Below are 23,588 nucleotides of genomic sequence, written 5' to 3'. Positions count from 1 at the left end.
CACACCAATCACACCGTACAACTTGTGATCTGAACCCAGTTAACAGTATGATAACGTAGGAGCCTCTGAAAAGATGGCTCACAACAATAAACAACCCGATTTATTTGTAACAATAACTATGTACAAGTATTGCAGACAATCCGCACTTGGAATGGGCGCCCAGCATCCACTACGGACTACGAGAAATAGATTTATCGGTAAGTAAAATCTTATTTTCTCTGACGTCCTAGTGGATGCTGGGACTCCGTCAGGACCATGGGGATTATACCAAAGCTCCCAAACGGGCGGGAGAGTGCGGATGACTCTGCAGCACCGAATGAGAGAACTCCAGGTCCTCCTCAGCCAGGGTATCAAATTTGTAGAATTTTACAAACGTGTTCTCCCCTGACCACGTAGCTGCTCTGCAGAGTTGTAATGCCGAGACCCCTCGGGCAGCCGCCCAAGATGAGCCCACCTTCCTTGTGGAGTGGGCCTTGACAGATTTAGGCTGTGGCAAGCCTGCCACAGAATGTGCCAGTTGAATTGTGCTACAAATCCAACGAGCAATCGTCTGCTTAGAAGCAGGAGCACCCAGCTTGTTGGGTGCATATAGTATAAACAGCTAGTCAGATTTTCTGACTCCAGCCGTCCTTGAAATATATATTTTCAATGCTCTGACAACGTCCAGCAACTTGGAATCCTCCAAATCGCTAGTAGCCGCAGGCACCACAATAGGCTGGTTCAGGTGAAACGCTGATACCACCTTAGGCAGAAAATGAGGACGCGTCCTCAATTCTGCCCTGTCCGAATGGAAAATCAGATATGGGCTTTTATATGATAAAGCTGCCAATTCTGACACTCTCCTGGCTGAAGCCAGAGCCAGTAGCATGGTTACTTTCCATGTAAGATATTTCAAATCTACCGATTTGAGTGGCTCAAACCAATGGGATTTGAGAAAATCCAAAACTACATTGAGATCCCACGGTGCCACTGGGGGCACAACCGGGGGCTGTATATGTAGTACTCCTTTTACAAAAGTCTGAACTTCAGGAACTGAAGCCAATTCTTTCTGGAAGAATATCGACAGGGCCGAAATTTGAACCTTAATGGACCCTAATTTGAGGCCCATAGATAATCCTGTTTGCAGGAAATGTAGGAATCGACCCAGTTGAAATTCCTCTGTCGGGGCCTTCCTGGCCTCACACCATGCAACATATTTTCTCCAAATGCGGTGATAATGTTGTGCAGTCACCTCCTTCCTGGCTTTGACCAGGGTAGGGATGACCTCTTCCGGAATGCCTTTTTCCCTTAGGATCCGGCGTTCAACCGCCATGCCGTCAAACGCAGCCGCGGTAAGTCTTGGAATAGACACGGTCCCTGCTGAAGCAGGTCCCTTCTTAGAGGTAGAGGCCACGGATCTTCCGTGAGCATCTCCTGAAGTTCCGGGTACCAAGTCCTTCTTGGCCAGTCCGGAGCCACGAGTATCGTTCTTACTCCCCTTTGCCGTATAATTCTCAGTACCTTGGGTATGAGAGGCAGAGGAGGGAACACATACACTGACTGGTACACCCATGGTGTTACCAGAGCGTCCACAGCTATTGCCTGAGGGTCTCTTGACCTGGCGCAATACCTGTTCAGTTTTTTGTTGAGGCGGGACGCCATCATGTCCACCATTGGTCTTTCCCAATGGACCACAATCATGTGGAAGACTTCTGGATGAAGTCCCCACTCTCCCGGGTGAAGATCGTGTCTGCTGAGGAAGTCTGCTTCCCAGTTGTCCACTCCCGGAATGAACACTGCTGACAGTGCTATCACATGATTTTCCGCCCAGCGAAGAATCCTTGCAGCTTCTGCCATTGCCCTCCTGCTTCTTGTGCCGCCCTGTCTGTTTACGTGGGCGACTGCCGTGATGTTGTCCGACTGGATCAACACCGGCTGACCCTGAAGCAGAGGTTTTGCCAGGCTTAGAGCATTGTAGATTGCTCTTAGCTCCAGTATATTTATGTGAAGAGACGTTTCCAGGCTTGACCACACGCCCTGGAAGTTTCTTCCTCGTGTGACCGCTCCCCAGCCTCTCAGGCTGGCATCCGTGGTCACTAGGACCCAGTTCTGTATGCCGAATCTGCGGCCCTCTAACAGATGAGTACTCTGCAACCACCATAGCAGAGAGACCCTTGTCCTTGTCAACAATTTTATCCGCTGATGCATCTGCAGATGCGATCCGGACCATTTGTCTAGCAGATCCCACTGAAAAATTCGTGCATGGAATCTGCCGAATGGAATCGCTTCGTAAGAAGCCACCATTTTTCCCAGGACTCTTGTGCATTGATGCACAGACACTGTCCCTGGTTTTAGGAGGTTCCTGACTAGTTCGGATAACTCCCTGGCTTTCTCCTCCGGAAGAAATACCTTTTTCTGAACAGTGTCCAGAATCATCCCTAGGAACAGCAGACGTGTCGTCGGGATCAGTTGGGATTTTGGAAGATTCAGAATCCACCCGTGCTGTTGGAGCACTACTTGAGTTAGTGCTACTCCGACCTCCAACTGTTCTCTGGATCTTGCCCTTATCAGGAGATCGTCCAAGTAAGGGATAATTAATACGCCTTCTCTTCGAAGAAGAATCATCATTTCGGCCATTACCTTGGTAAAGACCCTGGGTGCCGTGGACAATCCAAACGGCAGCGTCTGAAACTGATAATGACAGTTTTGTACCACGAACCTGAGGTACCCTTGATGTGAAGGGCAAATTGGGACATGAAGGTAAGCATCCTTGATGTCCAAGGACACCATAAAATCCCCCTCTTCCAGATTCGCTATCACTGCTCTGAGTGACTCCATCTTGAACTTGAATTTTTGTATGTACAGGTTCAGAGATTTCAGATTTAGAATAGGTCTTACCGAGCCGTCCGGCTTCGGTACCACAAATAGCGTGGAGTAATACCCCTTTCCCTGTTGTAGAAGGGGTACCTTGACTATCACCTGCTGAGAATACAGCTTGTGAATGGCTTCCAATACCGTCGCCCTGTCGGAGGGAGACGTTGGCAAAGCAGACTTTAGGAACCGGCGAGGGGGAGACTTCTCGAATTCCAACCTGTAACCCTGAGATACTACCTGCAGGATCCAGGGGTCCACCTGCGAGTGAGCCCACTGTGCGCTGAAATTCTTGAGGCGACCCCCCACCGCCCCCGAGTCCGCTTGCAAGGTCCCAGCGTCATGCTGAGGCCTTTGCAGAAGCCGGGGAGGACTTCTGCTCCTGGGAAGGGGCTGCTTGGTGCAGTCTCTTACCCTTTCCTTTGCCTCGGGGCAAATATGAATGTCCTTTTGCTCGCTTGTTCTTATAGGAACGAAAGGACTGCGGCTGAAAAGACTGCGGCTTTTTCTGTTGGGAGGGGACTTGAGGTAAAAAGGTGGACTTCCCGGCTGTTGCCGTGGCTACCAAATCCGATAGACCGACCCCAAATAATTCCTCTCCTTTATACGGCAATACTTCCATATGCCGTTTGGAATCCGCATCGCCTGACCACTGTCGTGTCCATAGACTTCTTCTGGCAGATATGGACATCGCACTTACTCTTGATGCCAGAGTGCAGATATCTCTCTGTGCATCTCGCATATAAAGGAATGCATCCTTTAATTGCTCTATAGTCAATAAAATACTGTCCCTATCCAGGGTATCAATATTTTCAGTCAGGGAATCCGACCAAGCCACCCCAGCACTGCACATCCAGGCTGAGGCGATTGCTGGTCGCAGTATAACACCAGTATGTGTGTATATACTTTTTAGAGTATTTTCCAGCCTCCTATCAGCTGGATCCTTGAGGGCGGCCGTATCTTGTTTGGATAAACGTGTGAGCGCCTTGTCCACCCTAGGGGGTGTTTCCCAGCGCGCCCTAACCTCTGGCGGGAAAGGGTATAATGCCAATAACTTCTTTGAAATTAGCAGTTTTTTATCAGGGGTAACCCACGCTTCATCACACACGTCATTCAATTCCTCTGATTCAGGAAAAACTACAGGTAGTTTTTTCAGACCCCACATAATACCCCTTTTTGTGGTACTTGCAGTATCAGAGATATGCAAAGCCTCCTTCATTGCCGTGATCATATAACGTGTGGCCCTACTGGAAAATACGTTTGTTTCTTCACCGTCGACACTGGATTCAGTGTCTGGGTCTGTGTCGACCGACTGAGGTAAAGGGCGTTTTACAGCCCCTGACGGTGTCTGAGACGCCTGGACAGGTACTAACTGGTTTGCCGGCTGTCTCATGTCGTCAACCAACTTTTGTAGCGTGCTGACACTATCCCGTAATTCCATAAACAAAGCCATCCATTCTGGTGTCGACTCCCTAGGGGGTGACATCACCATTACAGGCAATTGCTCCGCCTCCACGCCAACATCGTCCTCATACATGTCGACACACACGTACCGACACACAGCAGACACACAGGGAATGCTCTGATAGAAGACAGGACCCCACTAGCCCTTTGGGGAGACAGAGGGAGAGTTTGCCAGCACACACCCAAGCGCTATAAATATATATAGGGATAACCTTAATAAGTGTGTTCCCTTTATAGCAGCTCAAATATTATAAATATCGCCAATAAGTGCCCCCCCTCTCTGTTTTTACCCTGTTTCTGTAGTGCAGTGCAGGGGAGAGTCCTGGGAGCCTTCCTCGCAGCGGAGCTGGGCAGGAAAATGGCGCTGTGTGCTGAGGAGAATAGGCCCCGCCCCCTTTTCGGCGGGCTTCTTCTCCCGGTTTTTTTGGAACCTGGCAGGGGTTAAATACATCCATATAGCCCCAGGGGCTATATGTGATATATTTTAGCCAGAACAGGTATATTACATTGCTGCCCAGGGCGCCCCCCCCAGCGCCATGCACCCTCAGTGACCGCTGGTGTGAAGTGTGCGGAGAGCAATGGCGCACAGCTGCAGTGCTGTGCGCTACCTCATGAAGACTGAGACGTCTTCTGCCGCCGGTTTCTGGACCTCTTCTCTATTCGGCATCTGCAAGGGGGTCGGCGGCGCGGCTCCGGTGACCCATCCAGGCTGTACCTGTGATCGTCCCTCTGGAGCTAGTGTCCAGTAGCCTAAGAAGCAAATCCATCCTGCACGCAGGTGAGTTCACTTCTTCTCCCCTAAGTCCCTCGTTGCAGTGAGCCTGTTGCCAGCAGGACTCACTGAAAATAAAAAACCTAACAAACTTTTTCTAAGCAGCTCTTTAGGAGAGCCACCTAGATTGCACCCTGCTCGGACGGTCACAAAAACCTAACTGAGGCTTGGAGGAGGGTCATGGGGGGAGGAGCCAGTACACACCACCTAGTGGTCAAACTTTTAAATTTTGTGCCCTGTCTCCTGCGGAGCCGCTATTCCCCATGGTCCTGACGGAGTCCCAGCATCCACTAGGACGTCAGAGAAACATATATACCATTATCTAAAAATTGTGAAGCTTTCTACATTGCCCCTTGCACAGCTTATTACCCTCATGTGCCCCTCATGCCCCCTTTCTGATCCCTCACATGCCCACTCCATATCAGCTCATTTTTCATATGGCCTATTGTGTGTGTCCTAGATACTCACCTCTTCTCCCTCACATGCATGTGTTCCCCCGCTTCTCCATCACATGCATGTGTGCCCCCCCGCTTCTCCCTCACATGCATGTGTGCCTCCGCTTCTCCCTCGCTTGCATGTGTGCCCCCCGCTACTCCCTCACATGCATGTGTGCCCCCACCCGCTTCTCCCTCACATGCATGTGTGCCTCCCCCGCTTCTCCCCCACATGCATGTGTGCCCCCCGCTTCTCCCTCACATGCATATGTGCCCTCCCCCGCTTCTACCTCACACGCATGTGTGCCCTCCCCCGCTTCTCCCTCACATGCCCCCTCCATAGCAGCTCATTACCCACATGCCCACCACCTGTGTGCCCTACATACCTACAGCTTCTCCCTCACATGCATGTGTGCCCCCCCGCTTCTCCCTCACAAGCATGTATGCCCCCCGCTTCTCCCTCACATGCATGAGTGCCCCCTTGATTCTCCCTCACATGCATGTGTGCCCCCTCTTCTCCCTCACATGCATGTGTGCCCTCCCTCCGCTTCTCCCTCACATGCATGTGCCCTCCCCCGCTTCTCCCTCACATGCATGTGTGCCTTCCCCCGCTTCTCCCTCACATGCCCCCTCCATAGCAGCTCATTACCCACATACCCACCACCTGTGTGCCCTACATACCTACAGCTTTTCCCTCATACATGAGTACCCCCCCTTCTCCCTCACATGCATGTGTGCCCCCCCGCTTCTCCCTCACATGCCCCCTCCATAGCAGCTCATTACCCACAAGCCCACCACCTGTATGCCCTACATACCTACAGCTTCTCCCTCACATGCATGAGTGCCCCCCGCTTCGCCCTCACATGCATGTGTGCCCACCGCTTCTCCCTCACATGCATGTGTGCCCTCCCCCGCTTCTCCCTCACATGCATGTGTGCCCTCCCCCACTTCTCCCTCACATGCCCCCTCCATAGCAGCTCATTACCCACATGCCCACCACCTGTGTGCTCTACATACCTACAGCTTCTCCCTCACATGCATGTGTGCCCCCCCGCTTCTCCCTCACATGCATGTGTGCCCCCCCGCTTCTCCCTCACATGCATGTGTGCCCCCCCCCGCTTCTCCCTCACACGCATGTGTGCCCTCCCCCGCTTCTCCCTCACACACATGTGTGCCCTCCCCCGCTTCTCCCTCAGATGCCCCCTCCATAGCAGCTCGTTACCCACATGCCCACCACCTGTATGCCCTACATACCTACAGCTTCTCCCTCACATACATGAGTGCCCCCCCCCGCTTCTCCCTCACATGCATGTGTGTGCCCCCCCCCCCCCCTGCTTCTCCCTCACATGCCCCCTCCATAGCAGCTCATTACCCACATGCCCACCACCTGTCTGCCCTACATACCTACAGCTTCTCCCTCACATGCATGAGTGCCCCCCGCTTCTCCCTCACATGCATGAGTGCCCCCCGCTTCTCCCTCACATGCATGTGTGCCCTCCCCCGCTTCTCCCTCACATGCATGTGTGCTCTCCCCCGCTTCTCCCTCACATGCCCCCTCCATAGCAGCTCATTACCCACATGCCCACCACCTGTGTGCCCTACATACCTACAGCTTCTCCCTCACATGCATGAGTGCCCCCCCCCGCTTCTCCCTCACATGCATGAGTGCCCCCCCCGCTTCTCCCTCACATGCCCCCTCCATAGCAGCTCATTACCCACATGCCCACCACCTGTATGCCCTACATACCTACAGCTTCTCCCTCACATGCATGTGTGCCCCCCCCCCGCTTCTCCCTCACATGCATGTGTGCCCCCCCCACTTCTCCCTCACACGCATGTGTGCCCTCCCCCGCTTCTCCCTCACATGCCCCCTCCATAGCAGCTCATTACCCACATGCCCACCACCTGTATGCCCTACATACCTACAGCTTCTCCCTCACATACATGAGTGCCCCCCCGCTTCTCCCTCACATGCATGTGTGCCCCCCCCGCTTCTCCCTCACATGCCCCCTCCATAGCAGCTCATTACCCACATGCCCACCACCTGTATGCCCTACATACCTACAGCTTCTCCCTCACATGCATGTGTGCCCCCCCGCTTCTCCCTCACATGCATGTGTGCCCCCCCGCTTCTCCCTCACATGCATGTGTGCCCTCCCCCGCTTCTCCCTGACATGCCCCCTCCATAGCAGCTCATTACCCACATGCCCACCACCTGTGTGCCCTACATACCTACAGCTTCTCCCTCACATGCATGAGTGCCCGCCCCCCGCTTCTCCCTCACATGCATGTGTGCCCCCCCGCCGCTTCTCCCTCACATGCCCCCTCCATAGCAGCTCATTACCCACATGCCCACCACCTGTGTGCCCTACATACCTACAGCTTCTCCCTCACATGCATGTGTGCCCCCCCCGCTTCTCCCTCACATGCATGTGTGCCCCCCCCGCTTCTCCCTCACATGCCCCCTCCATAGCAGCTCATTACCCACATGCCCACCTGTGTGCCATACATACCTACAGCTTCTCCCTCACATACATGAGTGCCCCCCCCCCCGCTTCTCCCTCACATGCATGTGTGCCCCCCCCCGCTTCTCCCTCACATGCATGTGTGCCCCCCCCCGCTTCTCCCTCACATGCCCCCTCCATAGCAGCTCATTACCCACATGCCCACCACCTGTGTGCCATACATACCTACAGCTTCTCCCTCACATACATGAGTGCCCCCCCCGCTTCTCCCTCACATGCATGTGTGCCCCCCCCCCCGCTTCTCCCTCACATGCCCCCTCCATAGCAGCTCATTACCCACATGCCCACCAGCTGTATGCCCTACATACCTACAGCTTCTCCCTCACATGCATGTGTGCCTCCCCCCGCTTCTCCCTCACATGCATGTGTGCCCTCCCCCGCTTCTCCCTGACATGCCCCCTCCATAGCAGCTCATTACCCACCACCTGTGTGCCCTACATACCTACAGCTTCTCCCTCACATGCATGAGTGCCCCCCCCCCGCTTTTCCCTCACATGCATGTGTGCCCCCCCTTCTCCCTCACATGCCCCATCCATAGCAGCTCATTACCCACATGCCCACCACCTGTATGCCCTACATACCTACAGCTTCTCCCTCACATGCATGAGTGCCCCCCCCCCCCCCCCCCCGCTTCTCCCTCACATGCCCCATCCATAGCGGCTCATTACCCACATGCCTGCCTGTGTGCCCTACATGCCTACAGTTTCTCTCACATGCCAGTCTGCCCCCTCCATCCCCCACCCGGCTGCTCCCTCACATGCCCCCTCCACAGCAGCTCATTACCCACGTACCCACCTACTGTGTGCCCTACATACCTACAGCTTCTCCCTCACATGCATGAGTGCCCCCCCTTCTCCCTCACATGCCCCATCCATAGCGGCTCATTACCCACATGCCTGCCTGTGTGCCCTACATGCCTACAGTTTCTCTCACATGCCAGTCTGCCCCCTCCACCCCGCTGCTCCCTCACATGCCCCCTCCACAGCAGCTCATTACCCACGTGCCCACCTATCTGCCTCGCATGCCTGCCTTTTTCCTGACTTTCCCCAAACACACACAGCTTATTGCCCACCTGTGTGCCCCACATGCCCACTCTCTCTCACAGGCCAGTCTGCCCCCACCCCCAGCTACTGCTTGACACGCCCCCAGCTACTCCCTGATAATCCCCCTCGACAGCAGCTTATTCTCCAGATGCCCCCAACTTCTTACCTTATTATTATCGTCTATTGCAGCTGTGCTGCCACTACCATAGTATAAGCATGGTGTCTAAATAGTTGGTGACATGGACGCAGGGGATTATGGAAAAGGTCCTCTCCACGAAGGGTAACTAGACGCTACCATAACTGCTGCTGTACACTAGAGGTCGCTTCTGCTCTCTACAGTACTGTCTCCATTGCTGTGCACGTATTATTCATTAAACGTGCAGGAAAGTAATACCGGCTTATGTGCATCCCGGCTCCAACAAAATGGCTCTCGCATCACCTCAATTGTGGACACAAATAACTTAAAGATGTGTTACACTGAGACATTTCCTATTAGGACCTTCCGGCTCCTCTGTCTCTTGTTACAAAGAAAAGGATAGATGCTTATGCAGGTCAGTGATTTATTTTTCTGTGTCCCTCCTTCCCTCAGTTCTAATTATTTGCTTTTTTATAATTGTCCCTGTTATGTTTTTTTTAAATATATATATTATGTGGTTATTACTGTAGTATATGTTCACAAATCTATGTTTTCTCGCAGATTACAAATATACTCTTTATTTTAAAGAACAATAACCAAACCCACAGGGTAAAAGTAGAGTGTAATGGAGTATTTTCTTCTACTTCGTAGACAGCTCACATCCAATATGTTTAAGGCTGCTGCTGATTCTGGTCCCAATAGCAGCACGTAGCGTGTTAATTATGCATTTTTACGTTTAGGATGGGATGTACTAAGCATCGCATTTTGGATGCTATACATCCCGACCACTTATCGGATGCGTAGCAGCGTTAATAAAAGGTCGGTGGGTACAAAAGGTCAACGCAACAATGGTTGGCACATGTTTTTTTGGGGGGCAAATCTTGTATGTTTCACGTTATGTGACCTCAATCAATATTTATTAGCAGTTTCTTATATAGCGCAGCATATTCCGTTGCGCTTTACAATTAGAAACATGGACGCCCCCGCTGCACTTCGGGCAAGGTGGCTCGCTCTGCTCCGCTTCATTACTCCCCTCAGTAGATGTTCAGGTGGATAGTAAATCACGCAAATGTTGAGTAAACATGAAAAATCCTAAAAAACACGTTGATTGTTGTCATGTTGACCATTTGAACCTGTCGAACTTAAGCACTGTCGATCTTTCATATCTCGTCCTTTTGTAGCTGTCGACCATATGATGTTGACTTATTGACAGTCGACCAATACATAGTCGATCTATCATCTGGATATCACACATAGAAATGCGATTAAAATTACAAAGGACAGCTCTTCTGAAAAGAGCGATCCTTTGCGATGATAGGACTTCCGGGTTTATGTCCTGGAAGTCCTTCTGCACATGCATTAGATGATACTGGGAGGGATCTAATTTGATCACAATCAGAGAAGGCTGTGTAAAGCAGCACATATCTATAGATGGCGTTGCCTACCAGGTACAAGCTCAGCAAAGCTTCGCTTTCTGGTGCTTTGTACATATGGGGTTTGTGGTCAAAGCTCAGAAAATGGCAGTTTGCGGCGTTATAGCCTAATTTTAGCCTTAGTACATACTGCCCATGAGCAGATATCAGTGATCACACACCAGTGGGTAGGGTAAACCAATGGCTAGCAACCATCAATGTTCCTGATTTGATAGAAGTACTTTTTCAATTATTGCCAGCCATTTCCGATGCCATTCTGCTGATAGACAGTTTTTATGTAATTGTGGACACCCAGAAACAGTGTCCACAGCTAAGCCCGGACACCGAGCAAAGAGCCACCCCAAGGCTATGATTGGCCCAAGTGAAATAACAGGGATGACCATAGGTCGGTGAAACAATCGATGGTCAGCCATTGCATAGTTTGTAACCATTGATGGCCATCGATGTGTTCATGATTGATGGTTATATGACAAGTGACCGTCAGTGGTTACAAACTACGCAATTGTTGACCATCGATTGTTTCATCGACCTATGGTCATCCCTGTTATTTCACTTGGGCCAATCATAGCCTTGGGGTGGGGCTTTGCTCAGTGTCCGGGCACCTTGTAGGACACATCTGGTTCTTCCCCCATCAATGACAAAAGCATTCACCAGCCGGCATAAACCGTTGATGAATTCAAATCTTCGATGGCTATCCCTAATACAGAGAATGTCTGATATTTGGAAGACTACAGCCCTGGCGCTGAGTGATGCAGGAGACCGAAGCTTTTTAAAAGCTATCACCTTAGGGATTACAGACACGGCATGCTGGACATGCATGGTTATCTGGATAGTGCACTGCCAGCTACTTATTAAATTGGAGTATTGAAAGTAAGTGTGACCATACAAAAGTACAAAGCTATAAGTAGAGTGCTTTTATGTTGGTCACAGAAATTTTAGGTGATTTTTATTATCCATAACCATTTATAGCAGGGGGAGCTGTATGATTTACCGGCGGGTGGGATGCCAGCTGTCAAGATCCCGACAGCAGCATCCCACCCGCCAGTACGCCGGCAGCGGGGCGAGCGCAAAGAGTCCCTTTGCGGGCTCACCACAGGATCTATTCCCACTCTATGGGTGTCATGGACACCCACGAGTGGGAACAGCTCCTGTTTGCCGGGATTCCGGCGTCTATATCCTGGCCGCTGGGATCCCAACTGCCGCCAAATTGACTGCATCCCGTAGCAGGAGATCCATTCTTCCTTATAATGCATCTGTTTGTCTAATAAACACTGAAGTGATTACATCAGAACTCAGTGTTTATTACAGATGTATTAAAGTATGTATGTTTGATTTTACTTATCAATTAATTTATTTATTTTTTATAATTTTTCGTTCCCGTACAATAAATAGTCTCTCTCATAATTTGCAAAATGAAGGATCTGTATCTGCCATCAATAGGGTCTTACCTTGTTTTTAAGTATTTTTTATTTCATATAGGAATCAATTTATATTGAGTAGACCAGTGATTCTCAAACTGTGGCCCTAGGCACCCTAGGGTTCCTTGGGACACTTACAGGGGTGCACCCTGGGGGGCCCCGGGTCACTTGCAGGGTTGCCTTGGATTAATGGTCTAAAACCAATTCAAATTATTTATGGTCAATGTAAAAGGCTAAACCAGTGCTGGTGGCTGCCAATCATATAATATGTGGACAAACAGAAGTGAATCCTGTCCCTCACCGTATAACTGGACCTAAGGGGCCCTACACATTTGACGATGCGCCGCCGAGGTGCCCGACAGCCGAAACGGCCGACGAGCGACCCGGCGGCGGGGGGGCAGTGACGGGGGGAGTGAAGTTTCTTCACTCCCCCCGTCACGCGGCTGCATTGAAGTGCAGGCAAATATGGACGAGATCGTCCATATTGGCCTGCATGCACAGCCGACAGGAGACCAGCGATGAACGAGCGCGGGGCCGCGCATTGTTCATCGCTGGAGTCTCCACACTGAAAGATATGAACGAGATCTCGTTCATTTATGAACGAGATCGTTCATATCTTTCAGAAAATCGGCCAGTGTGTAGGGCCTATAAGGGTGACATATAAACACAATTTACTTAATTTAATATTTTTTTTCTCAATCAGACATTTTTGGCCTAGGAGTGCCATGAAAAAAAAAATTCTAATACTCTAGGGCGCTGTGATTCAGAGAAGTTTGGGATCCACTGGAATAGCCTCTTTAAATAATTTGTATGTTGAGACCATCTTTGTAATCTGTAAAATGTAAAAATGTTGATGACTAACTGATTAATCCCTTGTTACACTGTAATCCATTGTTAGTACACATTAAACTCTACACAATAAATAATACACATTGAGTTTCACTGTTGTTCTGACCGGGATGCAGTTAAAATGCCAGCTGTCGGAATCCCGGCGTTCAAGGGACCAATGCTGAAATCCCGATAGCTGCTGAAATAACGCCGGACAGAATCCCAACTTCTGCAGGCTATTCCCACTCAGTTGGTGGGTCCATGGAATATGACCTGTGGTGAGCGAAGCGAGCCACCAGGCCCGAAGTGTGGCCTCACTGCCAGGATTCCGACAGATGGGCCCCGTATTGCCAAAGATCATAAAAGCATACATTGTTTTTTAAAGCGCTTTAAAGACATTCTGCCTAGCATCATTATACTTCGTGTTCATTCTAGAACCCTGCACGTGTCTCACCCCGTGCAGTTCCTCTTTCCTGCCTGGGGTGTCGCTCTCTGCTCAGGTGCTTCTAGCATACTCTGGTCTTTCTCAGAGCTGAGATACAGACCAGAGTGTGCTAGAAGCACCAGAGCAGAGAGCGACACCCCAGGGACCAGCCAGGGAAAGAAGAACTGCATAGGTTCTGCCAATTGCAGGGCGCTAGAATGAACACTAATTGCTACTATAGAATTGATTACAATTTGGGGTTGGACATTGTCATCTTTGTTTATTTATATAGCGCAATATTTCTAGTAAGGCCTAGCTTGACATAAATGAGAACAGTAAGCGTAAAACAGGTACATGTATACAGAAGAGCAGAACGATAAATGCACGGCTGCAATTAACAGAACAAATAATATGACATACTGGAAAAGAGTCAGCGGCATACGATAGATAGAGGACAGAGCAGAGGATGAGATGGAGAGGAAGGGGGCCAGGGAGTAAGGTAGGATGTTAAAGAGGTGGAAGTAAGGGTCAAGGATCAGGGGAGGAAGAAGGAAGGGGGGGTGAAGCAGGTGCTCAGTGGCGTATCTGCTGTTTAATTCTGGACACATATTAATTACACAGGTTCTGTGGCTGATTAAAACCAGGTGAAATGGAGTCTTGAAGTCAGCCAGCCAGCCACAGAACCTGTGTAATTAATATGAGTCCAGAATTAAAGGGATGAGGTGGCAACCCTAGTAGAGAGGAATCGGGGGAGCTTTCCATCAGCCAGTAACATGTTGGGTAGGTGGAGAGAAAAGAAGGCATCACAGTGAAGCAATCTAGGAGCAGATGAAGGAGATAAGAGGATCCGCTGAGAGTCTGATGCTATATATGTATGTTTCTAATGCACAAATTCAACTTCTCACCTTTTCCATGCTTCCTAGGCTGATATAAAGCTGCCGGGATATTGCAGAGCGCATGGTTACGGACTCCAACATGGATCAGATCCCACCTTCAGGGTGTGCACCTGAGAGAGTGAGAGCCCAGGATGACATGAGTCCACTGTCTGCGGAAATACTAAACCTGACGTTGGAGATGATCTACCTGCTGACTAAAGAGGTGAGAAACGATAGTAACGTACCGCTGACTACCGGTCAGGTCACTTCTATACATGACTCTTGACGGAGCCGTCACTAAATAGAACGTGTAGTGATACCCAAGCAAGGATTGATACTATACACAGAAAATACTCTGCATTCATTGGAGCTGTTGGTTTGGTGCATGCCAGTTTCTCATACGTCCTAGAGGATGCTGGGGTAACCATAAGAACCATGGGGTATAGACGGGATCCGCAGGAGACATGGGCACTTTAAGACTTTGAATGGGTGCGAACTGGCTCCTCCTTCTATGCCCCTCCTCCAGACTCCAGTTTTAGAATTGTGCCCAGGCAGACTGGATGCACACTGAGGAGCTCTACAGAGTTTCTTAGGAAAAGACTTTTGTTAGGTTTTTTATATTCAGGGAGGCTGCTGGTTACAGCCTCCCTGCTTCGTGGGACTTAGGGGAGAGAAGTATGACCTACTTCCAGTGAGTTCAAAGGCTCTGCTTCTGGCTACAGGACACCATTAGCTCCTGAGGGTTTGATCGCTAGGTGCACCTAGATGCTCGCTCCCAGAGCAGGCCGTCACCCCCCTTACAGACGACACAGGTGTCGTCCTCGCTGTTAGTCCCGGAGCCGCGCCGCCGTCCTCCTCACAGAGCCGGAAGAAAGAAGCCGGGTGAGTATAAGAAGAAAGAAGACTTCAGATCTTCACTGAGGTACCGCGCAGCGCTAACGCTGCGCGCCATTGCTCCCACACATACACACACAGAAGGCACTGTACGGGTGCAGGGCGCAGGGGGGGTGCCCTGGGCAGCAATATTAACCTCAAGGGACACTGGCTAATATATTAGATACTGCGGAGGCAGTATATTACAAAACCCCCGCCAGTATAAAGAATTTGAGCGGGACCGAAGCCCGCCGTTGAGGGGGCGGAGCTTGATCCTCCAGCACTAACCAGCGCCATTTTTTCTCCACAGCAAGCTGCAGAGAAGCTGCTCCCCGGACTCTCCCCTGCTGAGCAAGTACAGAGGGCAAAAAAAAAGGGGGGGGGGGCACATTTAATTGGCACAGTGAGTGTATTATTTATTCTATAAAAGAGCGCTGTACAGTCTGGGATTTTATTCCAGTGTCCAGTGGCGCTGGGTGTGTGCTGGCATACTCTCTCTCTGTCTCTCCAAAGGGCCTTATTGGGGGGCTGTCCCCATAATTGTATATCCCAGTGTGTGTGGGGGTGTCAGTACGTGTGTGTCGACATGTCTGAAGCGGAAGGCTCGTCTAAGGAGGAGGTAGAGCAGATAATTGTGGTGTCTCCGTCGGCGACGCCGACACCTGATTGGTTGGATATGTGGAATGTTTTAAATGCAAATGTGTCTTTATTACATAAGAGATTGGACAAAACAGAGTCCAGAGAAAAAGCAGGGAGTCAATCCATGGCTTTGACTGTGTCACAAGGCCCTTCGGGCTCTCATAAACGTCCCCTGTCCCAGGTAGCAGACACTGATCCGGACACGGATTCTGACTCCAGTGTCGACTACGATGATGCGAGGTTACACCCAAGGGTGGCCAAAAGTATTCATTATATGATTATTGCAATAAAAGATGTTTTGCATATCATAGAGGACCCCTCGGTGCCTGACACAAGGGTATGCATGTTTAAGGAGAAGAAACCTGAGGTAACCTTTCCCCCATCTCATGAGCTGAACGCTTTATTTGAAAAAGCTTGGGAAACTCCGGACAAGAAACTGCAGATTCCCAAGAGAATTCTTATGGCGTATCCTTTCCCCGCACAGGACAGGTTACGGTGGGAATCCTCGCCCAGGGTGGACAAGGCGCTTGTCCAAAAAGGTGGCGCTACCGTCTCCAGACACGGCAGCCCTCAAGGATCCTGCTGATCGCGGACAGGAGACTACCTTAAAATCAATTTATACACATAAGGGTGCCTTGCTCAGACCGGCAGTAGCGTTGGCATGGGTATATGTAGCGCAATAGCAGCATGGGCAGATAACTTGTCATCTGACATTGACACCCTAGATAAGGATAGCATTTTATTGACCTTGGGTCATATTAAAGACGCAGCGTTATATATGAGAGACGCTGTGAGAGACGTTGGGCTGTTGGGTTCAAGAGCCAATGCCATGGCAATTTCTGCTAGGCGACCCCTGTGGACCCGCCAATGGACGGGTGATGCCGATTCAAAGAGACATATGGAAACTTTGCCTTACAAGGGTGAAGTTTTATTTGGGGAGGGCCTCGCGGACCTGGTTTCCACAGCTACCGCGGGTAAATCTTCTTTTTTGCCTTATGTTCCCCCACAGCAAAAGAAAACACCTCAATATCAGATGCAGTCCTTTCGGTCGCATAAGTCCAGAAGAGGTGGGGGCTCTTCCTTCCTCGCCAGAGGTAAGGATAGAGGGAAAAGAATGCCTGCTACGACTAGTTCCCAGGAACAGAAGTCCTCCCCGGCTTCTACAAAATCCACCGCATGACGCTGGGGCTCCACTGTGGGAGTCCGCGCCGGTGGGGGCACGTCTTCGACTCTTCAACCAGGTCTGGGTTCTGTCAGATTTGGATCCTTGGGCGATAGAAATTGTATCCCAAGGCTACAAACTGGAATTCGAAGAAGTGCCTACTCGCCGATTTCTCTGAAGTCCTAGTGGATGCTGGGAACTCCGAAAGGACCATGGGGAATAGCGGCTCCGCAGGAGACTGGGCACAACTAAAGAAAGCTTTTAGGTCACCTGGTGTGCACTGGCTCCTCCCACTATGACCCTCCTCCAAGCCTCAGTTAGATTTTGTGCCCGGCCGAGGTTGGATGCACACTAGGGGCTCTCCTGAGCTTCTAGAAAGAAAGTATATAATTAGGTTTTTTATTTTACAGTGAGACCTGCTGGCAACAGGCTCACTGCAGCGAGGGACTAAGGGGGGAAGAAGCGAACCTACCTGCTTGCAGCTAGCTTGGGCTTCTTAGGCTACTGGACACCATTAGCTCCAGAGGGATCGACCGCATGGAACTGGCCTTGGTGTTCGGTCCCGGAGCCGCGCCGCCGTCCCCCTTACAGAGCCAGAAGCAAGAAGAGGTCCGGAAAATCGGCGGCAGAAGACATCAGTCCTCACCAAGGTAGCGCACAGCACTGCAGCTGTGCGCCATTGCTCCTCATGCACACTTCACACTCCGGTCACTGAGGGTGCAGGGCGCTGGGGGGGGGGGCGCCCTGAGCAGCAATAAAAACACCTTGGCTGGCATATATATCACAATATATAGCCCCAGAGGCTATATATGTGATAAATACCCCTGCCAGAATCCATTAAAAAGCGGGAGAAAAGTCTGCGAAAAAGGGGCGGAGCTATCTCTCTCAGCACACTGGCGCCATTTTCTCTTCACAGTGCAACTGGAAGACAGCTCCCCAGGCTCTCCCCTGTAGTTTTCAGGCTCAAAGGGTTAAAAAGAGAGGGGGGGCACTAAATTTAGGCGCAATATTGTATATACAAGCAGCTATTGGTAAAAATTCACTCAATATAGTGTTAATCCCTAAATTATATAGCGCTCTGGTGTGTGCTGGCATACTCTCTCTCTGTCTCCCCAAAGGGCTGTGTGGGGTCCTGTCCTCAGTCAGAGCATTCCCTGTGTGTGCGGTGTGTCGGTACGGCTGTGTCGACACGTTTGATGAGGAGGCTTATGTGATGGCAGAGCAGATGCCGATAAATGTGATGTCGCCCCCTGGGGGCCGACACCAGAGTGGATGGATAGGTGGAAGGTATAAACCGACAGGGTCAACTCCTTACATAAAAGGCTGGATGACGTAACAGCCATGGGACAGCCGGCTTCTCAGCCCGCGCCTGCCCAGGCGTCTCAAAGGCCATCAGGGGCTCAAAAACGCCCGCTCCCTCAGATGGCAGACACAGATGTCGACACGGAGTCTGACTCCAGTGTCGACGAGGTTGAGACATATACACAATCCACTAGGAACATCCGTTACATGATCCCGGCAATAAAAAATGTGTTACACATTTCTGACATTAACCCAAGTACTACTAAAAAAGGGTTTTATGTTTGGGGAGAAAAAGCAGGCAGTGTTTTGTTCCCCCATCAAATGAGTGAATGAAGTGTGAAAAAGCGTGGGTTCCCCCGATAAGAAACTGGTAATTTCTAAAAAGTTACTGATGGCGTACCCTTTCCCGCCAGAGGATAAGTTACGCTGGGAGATATCCCATAGGGTGGATAAGGCACTCACACGTTTGTCAAAAAAGGTGGCACTGCCGTCTTAGGATACGGCCACTTTGAAGGTACCTGCTGATAAAAAGCAGGAGGCTATCCTGAAGTCTGTATTTACACACTCAGGTACTAGACTGAGACCTGCAGATAGTGCTGCTGCAGCGTGGTCTGTAACCCTGTCAAACAGGGATACTAGTTTGCGAACATAAGACGTCGTCTTATATATGAGGGATGCACAGAGGGATATTTTGCCGGCTGGCATCCAGAATTAATGCAATGTCCATTCGGTCAGGAGGTTATTAGAGACCCGACACTGGACAGGTGATGCTGACTTTAAAAGGCACATAGAGCCTTATAAGGGTGAGGAATTGTTTGGGGATGGTCTCTGGGACCTCGTATCCACAGCAACAGCTGGGAAGAAATTTTTTTTACCTCAGGTTTCCTCACAGCCTCAGAAAGCACTGTATTATCAGGTACAGTCCTTTCGGCTTCAGAAATGCAAGCGTGTAAAACGAGGGAAGAGGGAAAAAGCTGCACCAGTCAGCCAGTTCCCAGAATCAAAATTCTTCCCCCGCTTCCTCTGAGTCCACCGCATGATGGGGGGGCTCCACAGGCGTAGCCAGGTACGGTGGGGGGCCGCCTCAATAATTTCAGCGATCAGTGGGCTCGCTCACAGGTGGATCCCTAGATCCTTCAAGTAGTATTTCAGGGGTACAAGCTGGAATTCGAGGCGTCTCCCCCCCGCCGTTTCCTCAAATCTGCCTTGCCGACAACTCCCTCAGGCAGGGAGACTGTGCTAGAGGCAATTCACAAGCTGTATTCCCAGCAGGTGATAGTCAAGGTGCCCCTACTTCAACAAGGACGGGGTTACTATTCCACACTGTTTGTGGTACCGAAACCGGACGGTTCGGTGAGACCCATTTTATATTTGAAATCCTTGAACACATACATAAAAAAATTCAAGTTCAAGATGGAATCGCTCAGGGCGATTTATTGCAAGCCTGGAGGAGGGGGATTACATGGTATCCCTGGACATCAAGGAGGCTTACCTACATGTCCCCATTTACCATCCTCACCAGGAGTACCTCAGATTTGTGGTACAGGATTGCCATTACCAATTCCAAACACTGCCGTTTGGACTGTCCACGGCACCGAGGGTCTTTACCAAGGTAATGGCAGAAATGATTATACTCCTTCGAGAAAGGAAGTTTTAATTATCCCGTACTTGGACGATCTCCTTATAAAGGCGAGGTCCAAGGAGCAGTTGTTGGTCGGAGTAGCACTATCTCGGGAAGTGTTACAACAGCACGGATGGATTCTATACATTCCAAAGTCACAGCTGGTTCCGACCACACGCCTACTGTTCCTGGGGATGGTTCTGGACACAGAACAGAAAAAAGTGTTTCTCCCGCAGGAGAAAGCCAAGGAGCTGTCATCTCTAGTCAGAAACCTCCTGAAACCAAAACAGGTATCTGTGCATCACTGCACACGAGTCCTGGGAAAAATGGTAGCTTCTTACGAAGCAAAATTCCATTCGGCAGGTTCCATGCAAGAACCTTTCAGTGGGACCTCTTGGACAAGTGGTCGGGATCGCATCTTCAGATGCATCGGCTGATAACCCTGTCTCCAAGGACCAGGGTATCTCTACTGTGGTGGCTGCAGAGTGCTCATCTTCAAGAGGGCCGCAGATTCGGCATACAGGACTGGGTCCTGGTAACCACGGATGCCAGCCTTCGAGGCTGGGGGGCAGTCACACAGGGAAGAAATTTCCAAGGACTTTGGTCAAGTCAGGAGTCGTCCCTACACATAAATATTCTGGAACTGAGGGCCATTTACAATGCCCTAAGTCTGGCAAGGCCTCTGCTTCAAAACCAGCCGGTACTGATCCAATCAGACAACATCACGGCAGTCGCCCATGTAAACCGACAGGGCGGCACAAGAAGCAGGATGGCGATGGCAGAAGCCACAAGGATTCTCCGATGGGCGGAAAATCACGTCTTAGCACTGTCAGCAGTGTTCATTCCGGGAGTGGACAACTGGGAAGCAGACTTCCTCAGCGGACACGACCTACACCCGGGAGAGTGGGGACTTCATCCAGAAGTCTTCCAACTGTTGGTAAACCGTTGGGAAAGGCCACAGATGGACATGATGGCGTCCCGCCTAAACAAAAAACTAGAGAGATATTGCGCCAGGTCAAGGGACCCTCAGGCGATAGCTGTGGACGCTCTAGTGACACCGTGGGTGTACCAGTCAGTTTATGTGTTCCCTCCTCTGCCTCTCATACCAAGGGTACTGAGAATAATAAGAAAACGAGGAGTAAGAACAATACTCGTGGTTCCGGATTGGCCAAGACGAGCGTGGTACCCGGAACTTCAAGAGATGATCTCAGAGGACCCATGGCCTCTGCCGCTCAGACAGGACCTGCTGCAGCAGGGGCCCTGTCTGTTCCAAGACTTACAGCGGCTGCGTTTGACGGCATGGCGGTTGAACGCCGGATCCTGAAGGAAAAGAGCATTCCGGAGGAAGTCATTCCTACGCTGATTAAAGCCAGGAAAGATGTAACTGCAAAGCATTATCGCTGCATATGGCGGATGTATGTTGCTTGGTGTGAGGCCAAAAAGGCCCCAACAGAGGAATTTCAACTGGGTCGATTTCTGCATTTCCTACAAGCAGGATTGACTATGGGCCTGAAATTAGGCTCCATTAAGGTACAGATCTCGGCTCTGTCGATTTTCTTCCAGAAAGAACTAGCTTCACCACCTGAAGTTCAGACGTTTGTTAAGGGAGTGCTGCATATTCAGCCCCTTTTGTGCCTCCAGTGGCACCTTGGGATCTCAACGTGGTGTTGAGTTTCTTAAAATCACATTGGTTTGAGCCACTTAAAACCGTGGATCTAAAATATCTCACGTGGAAAGTGGTCATGTTATTGGCCTTGGCTTCAGCCAGGCGTGTGTCAGAATTGGCGGCTTTGTCATGTAAAAGCCCTTATCTGATTTTCCATATGGATAGGGCAGAATTGAGGACTCGTCCCCAGTTTCTCCCTAAGGTGGTATCAGCTTTTCACTTGAACCAACCTATTGTGGTGCCTGCGGCTACTAGGGACTTGGAGGATTCCAAGTTGCTGGACGTAGTCAGGGCCTTGAAAATGTATGTTTCCAGGACGGCTAGAGTCAGGAAAACTGACTCGCTATTTATCCTGTATGCACCCAACAAGCTGGGTGCTCCTGCTTCTAAGCAGACTATTGCTCGCTGGATTTGTAGCACAATTCAGCTGGCGCATTCTGCGGAAGGACTGCCGCATCCTAAATCAGTAAAAGCCCATTCCACAAGGAAGGTGGGCTCATCTTGGGCGGCTGCCCGGGGGGTCTCGGCTTTACAACTTTGCCGAGCTGCTACTTGGTCAGGGGCAAACACGTTTGCAAAATTCTACAAATTTGATACCCTGGCTGAGGAGGACCTTGAGTTCTCTCATTCGGTGCTGCAGAGTCATCCGCACTATCCCGCCCGTTTGGGAGCTTTGGTATAATCCCCATGGTCCTTTCGGAGTTCCCAGCATCCACAATCTATTTCTCGTAGTCCGTAGTGGATGCTGGGCGCCCGTCCCAAGTGCGGATTGTCTGCAATACTTGTACATAGTTATTGTTAACTAAAGGGTTATTGTTGAGCCATCTGTTGAGAGGCTCAGTTGTTTTCATACTGTTAAACTGGGTATAGTATCACGAGTTATACGGTGTGATTGGTGTGGCTGGTAAGAGTCTTACCCGGGATTCAAAATCCTTCCTTATTATGTCAGCTCGTCCGGGCACAGTGTCCTAACTGAGGCTTGGAGGAGGGTCATAGTGGGAGGAGCCAGTGCACACCAGGTGACCTAAAAGCTTTCTTTAGTTGTGCCCAGTCTCCTGCGGAGCCGCTATTCCCCATGGTCCTTTCGGAGTTCCCAGCATCCACTACGGACTACGAGAAATAGATTTACCGGTGAGTAAAATCTTATTTTTTCAAGTCGGCTTTGCCAGCTTCTCCCCCAGAGAGGGAAATAGTTTTAGCTGCAATACAAAAGCTGTGTAAACAGCAAGTGATTATTAAGGTTCCCCTAATACAACAGGGGAAAGGGTACTATTCAACCCTATTTGTGGTCCCGAAACCGGATGGCTCGGTCAGACCCATTCTGAATCTAAAATCCCTAAACCTGTATCTAAAAAAGTTCAAATTCAAGATGGAATCTCTCCGGGCAGTGATCTCCGGCCTGGAAGGGGGGGGATTTTATGGTATCACTAGACATAAAAGATGCATACCTTCATGTCCCCATTTATCCTCATCAGGCGTACCTGAGATTCGCTGTACAGGACTGTCATTACCAGTTTCAGACGTTGCCGTTTGGGCTGTCCACGGCCCCAAGGATTTTCACCAAGGTAATGGCGGAAATGATGGTGCTCCTCCGCAGGCAAGGAGTCACAATTATCCCATACTTGGACGATCTCCTGATAAAAGCGAGATCGAGAGATCAGTTGCTGAAAAGCGTGTCACTCTCCCTGAGAGTGCTGCAGCAACACGGCTGGATCCTAAATCTGCCAAATTCGCAGTTGATTCCAACGACTCGGCTATCATTTTTAGGCATGATTCTGGACACGGAAAAGAAGAGGGTTTTTCTCCCAACGGAAAAAGCCCAGGAACTCCAGAGCATGGTCAGAGACCTGTTAAAGCCAAAAAGAGTGTCAGTTCATCAATGCACTCAAGTGCTGGGAAAGATGGTGGCGGCCTACGAGGCCATCCCCTTCGGCAGGTTCCATGCGAGGACATTTCAGTTGGACCTTCTGGACAAGTGGTCGGGGTCCCATCTACAAATACATCAGAAAATAAGCCTGTCCCCCAGGGCCAGGGTGTCTCTCCTGTGGTGGCTGCAGAGTGCTCACCTTCTAGAGGGTCGCAGGTTCGGCATTCAAGACTGGGTTCTGGTAACCCCGGAATGC

At 50.5% G+C, this 23,588-nt stretch overlaps 2 protein-coding genes across 3 annotated transcripts in view; one reads left to right on the top strand and one right to left on the bottom strand.

Moving 5' to 3' along the window:
• The window catches only part of FAAP24 (FA core complex associated protein 24), a 66,945-nt gene extending 57,593 nt beyond the window's left edge, over positions 1–9,352 (bottom strand). The window contains exon 1 of one of the 2 annotated variants that reach the window (XM_063958361.1): positions 9,255–9,352. The gene's annotated coding sequence lies outside the window, so the exon portion shown is untranslated. Of the gene's footprint in view, positions 1–9,117; positions 9,182–9,254 lie in introns of those variants that run through there. The other variant, XM_063958362.1, reaches the window with a different exon arrangement.
• Positions 9,353–9,390: 38 nt separating this feature from the next.
• Positions 9,391–23,588, top strand: part of LOC135054899 (gastrula zinc finger protein XlCGF57.1-like) — a 52,467-nt gene continuing 38,269 nt past the window's right edge. The window contains exons 1-2 of the mRNA XM_063958357.1: positions 9,391–9,639; positions 14,251–14,425. Of these exons, the coding sequence (XP_063814427.1) occupies positions 14,285–14,425 (141 nt within the window). The 5' untranslated portion in view covers positions 9,391–9,639; positions 14,251–14,284. The remainder of the gene's footprint in view (positions 9,640–14,250; positions 14,426–23,588) is intronic.

Source organism: Pseudophryne corroboree, chromosome 3 (genome assembly GCF_028390025.1).
Source record: "Pseudophryne corroboree isolate aPseCor3 chromosome 3, aPseCor3.hap2, whole genome shotgun sequence".
Taxonomy (NCBI): Eukaryota; Metazoa; Chordata; class Amphibia; order Anura; family Myobatrachidae; genus Pseudophryne; species Pseudophryne corroboree.
This window is presented reverse-complemented; position numbering and strand designations above follow the sequence as displayed.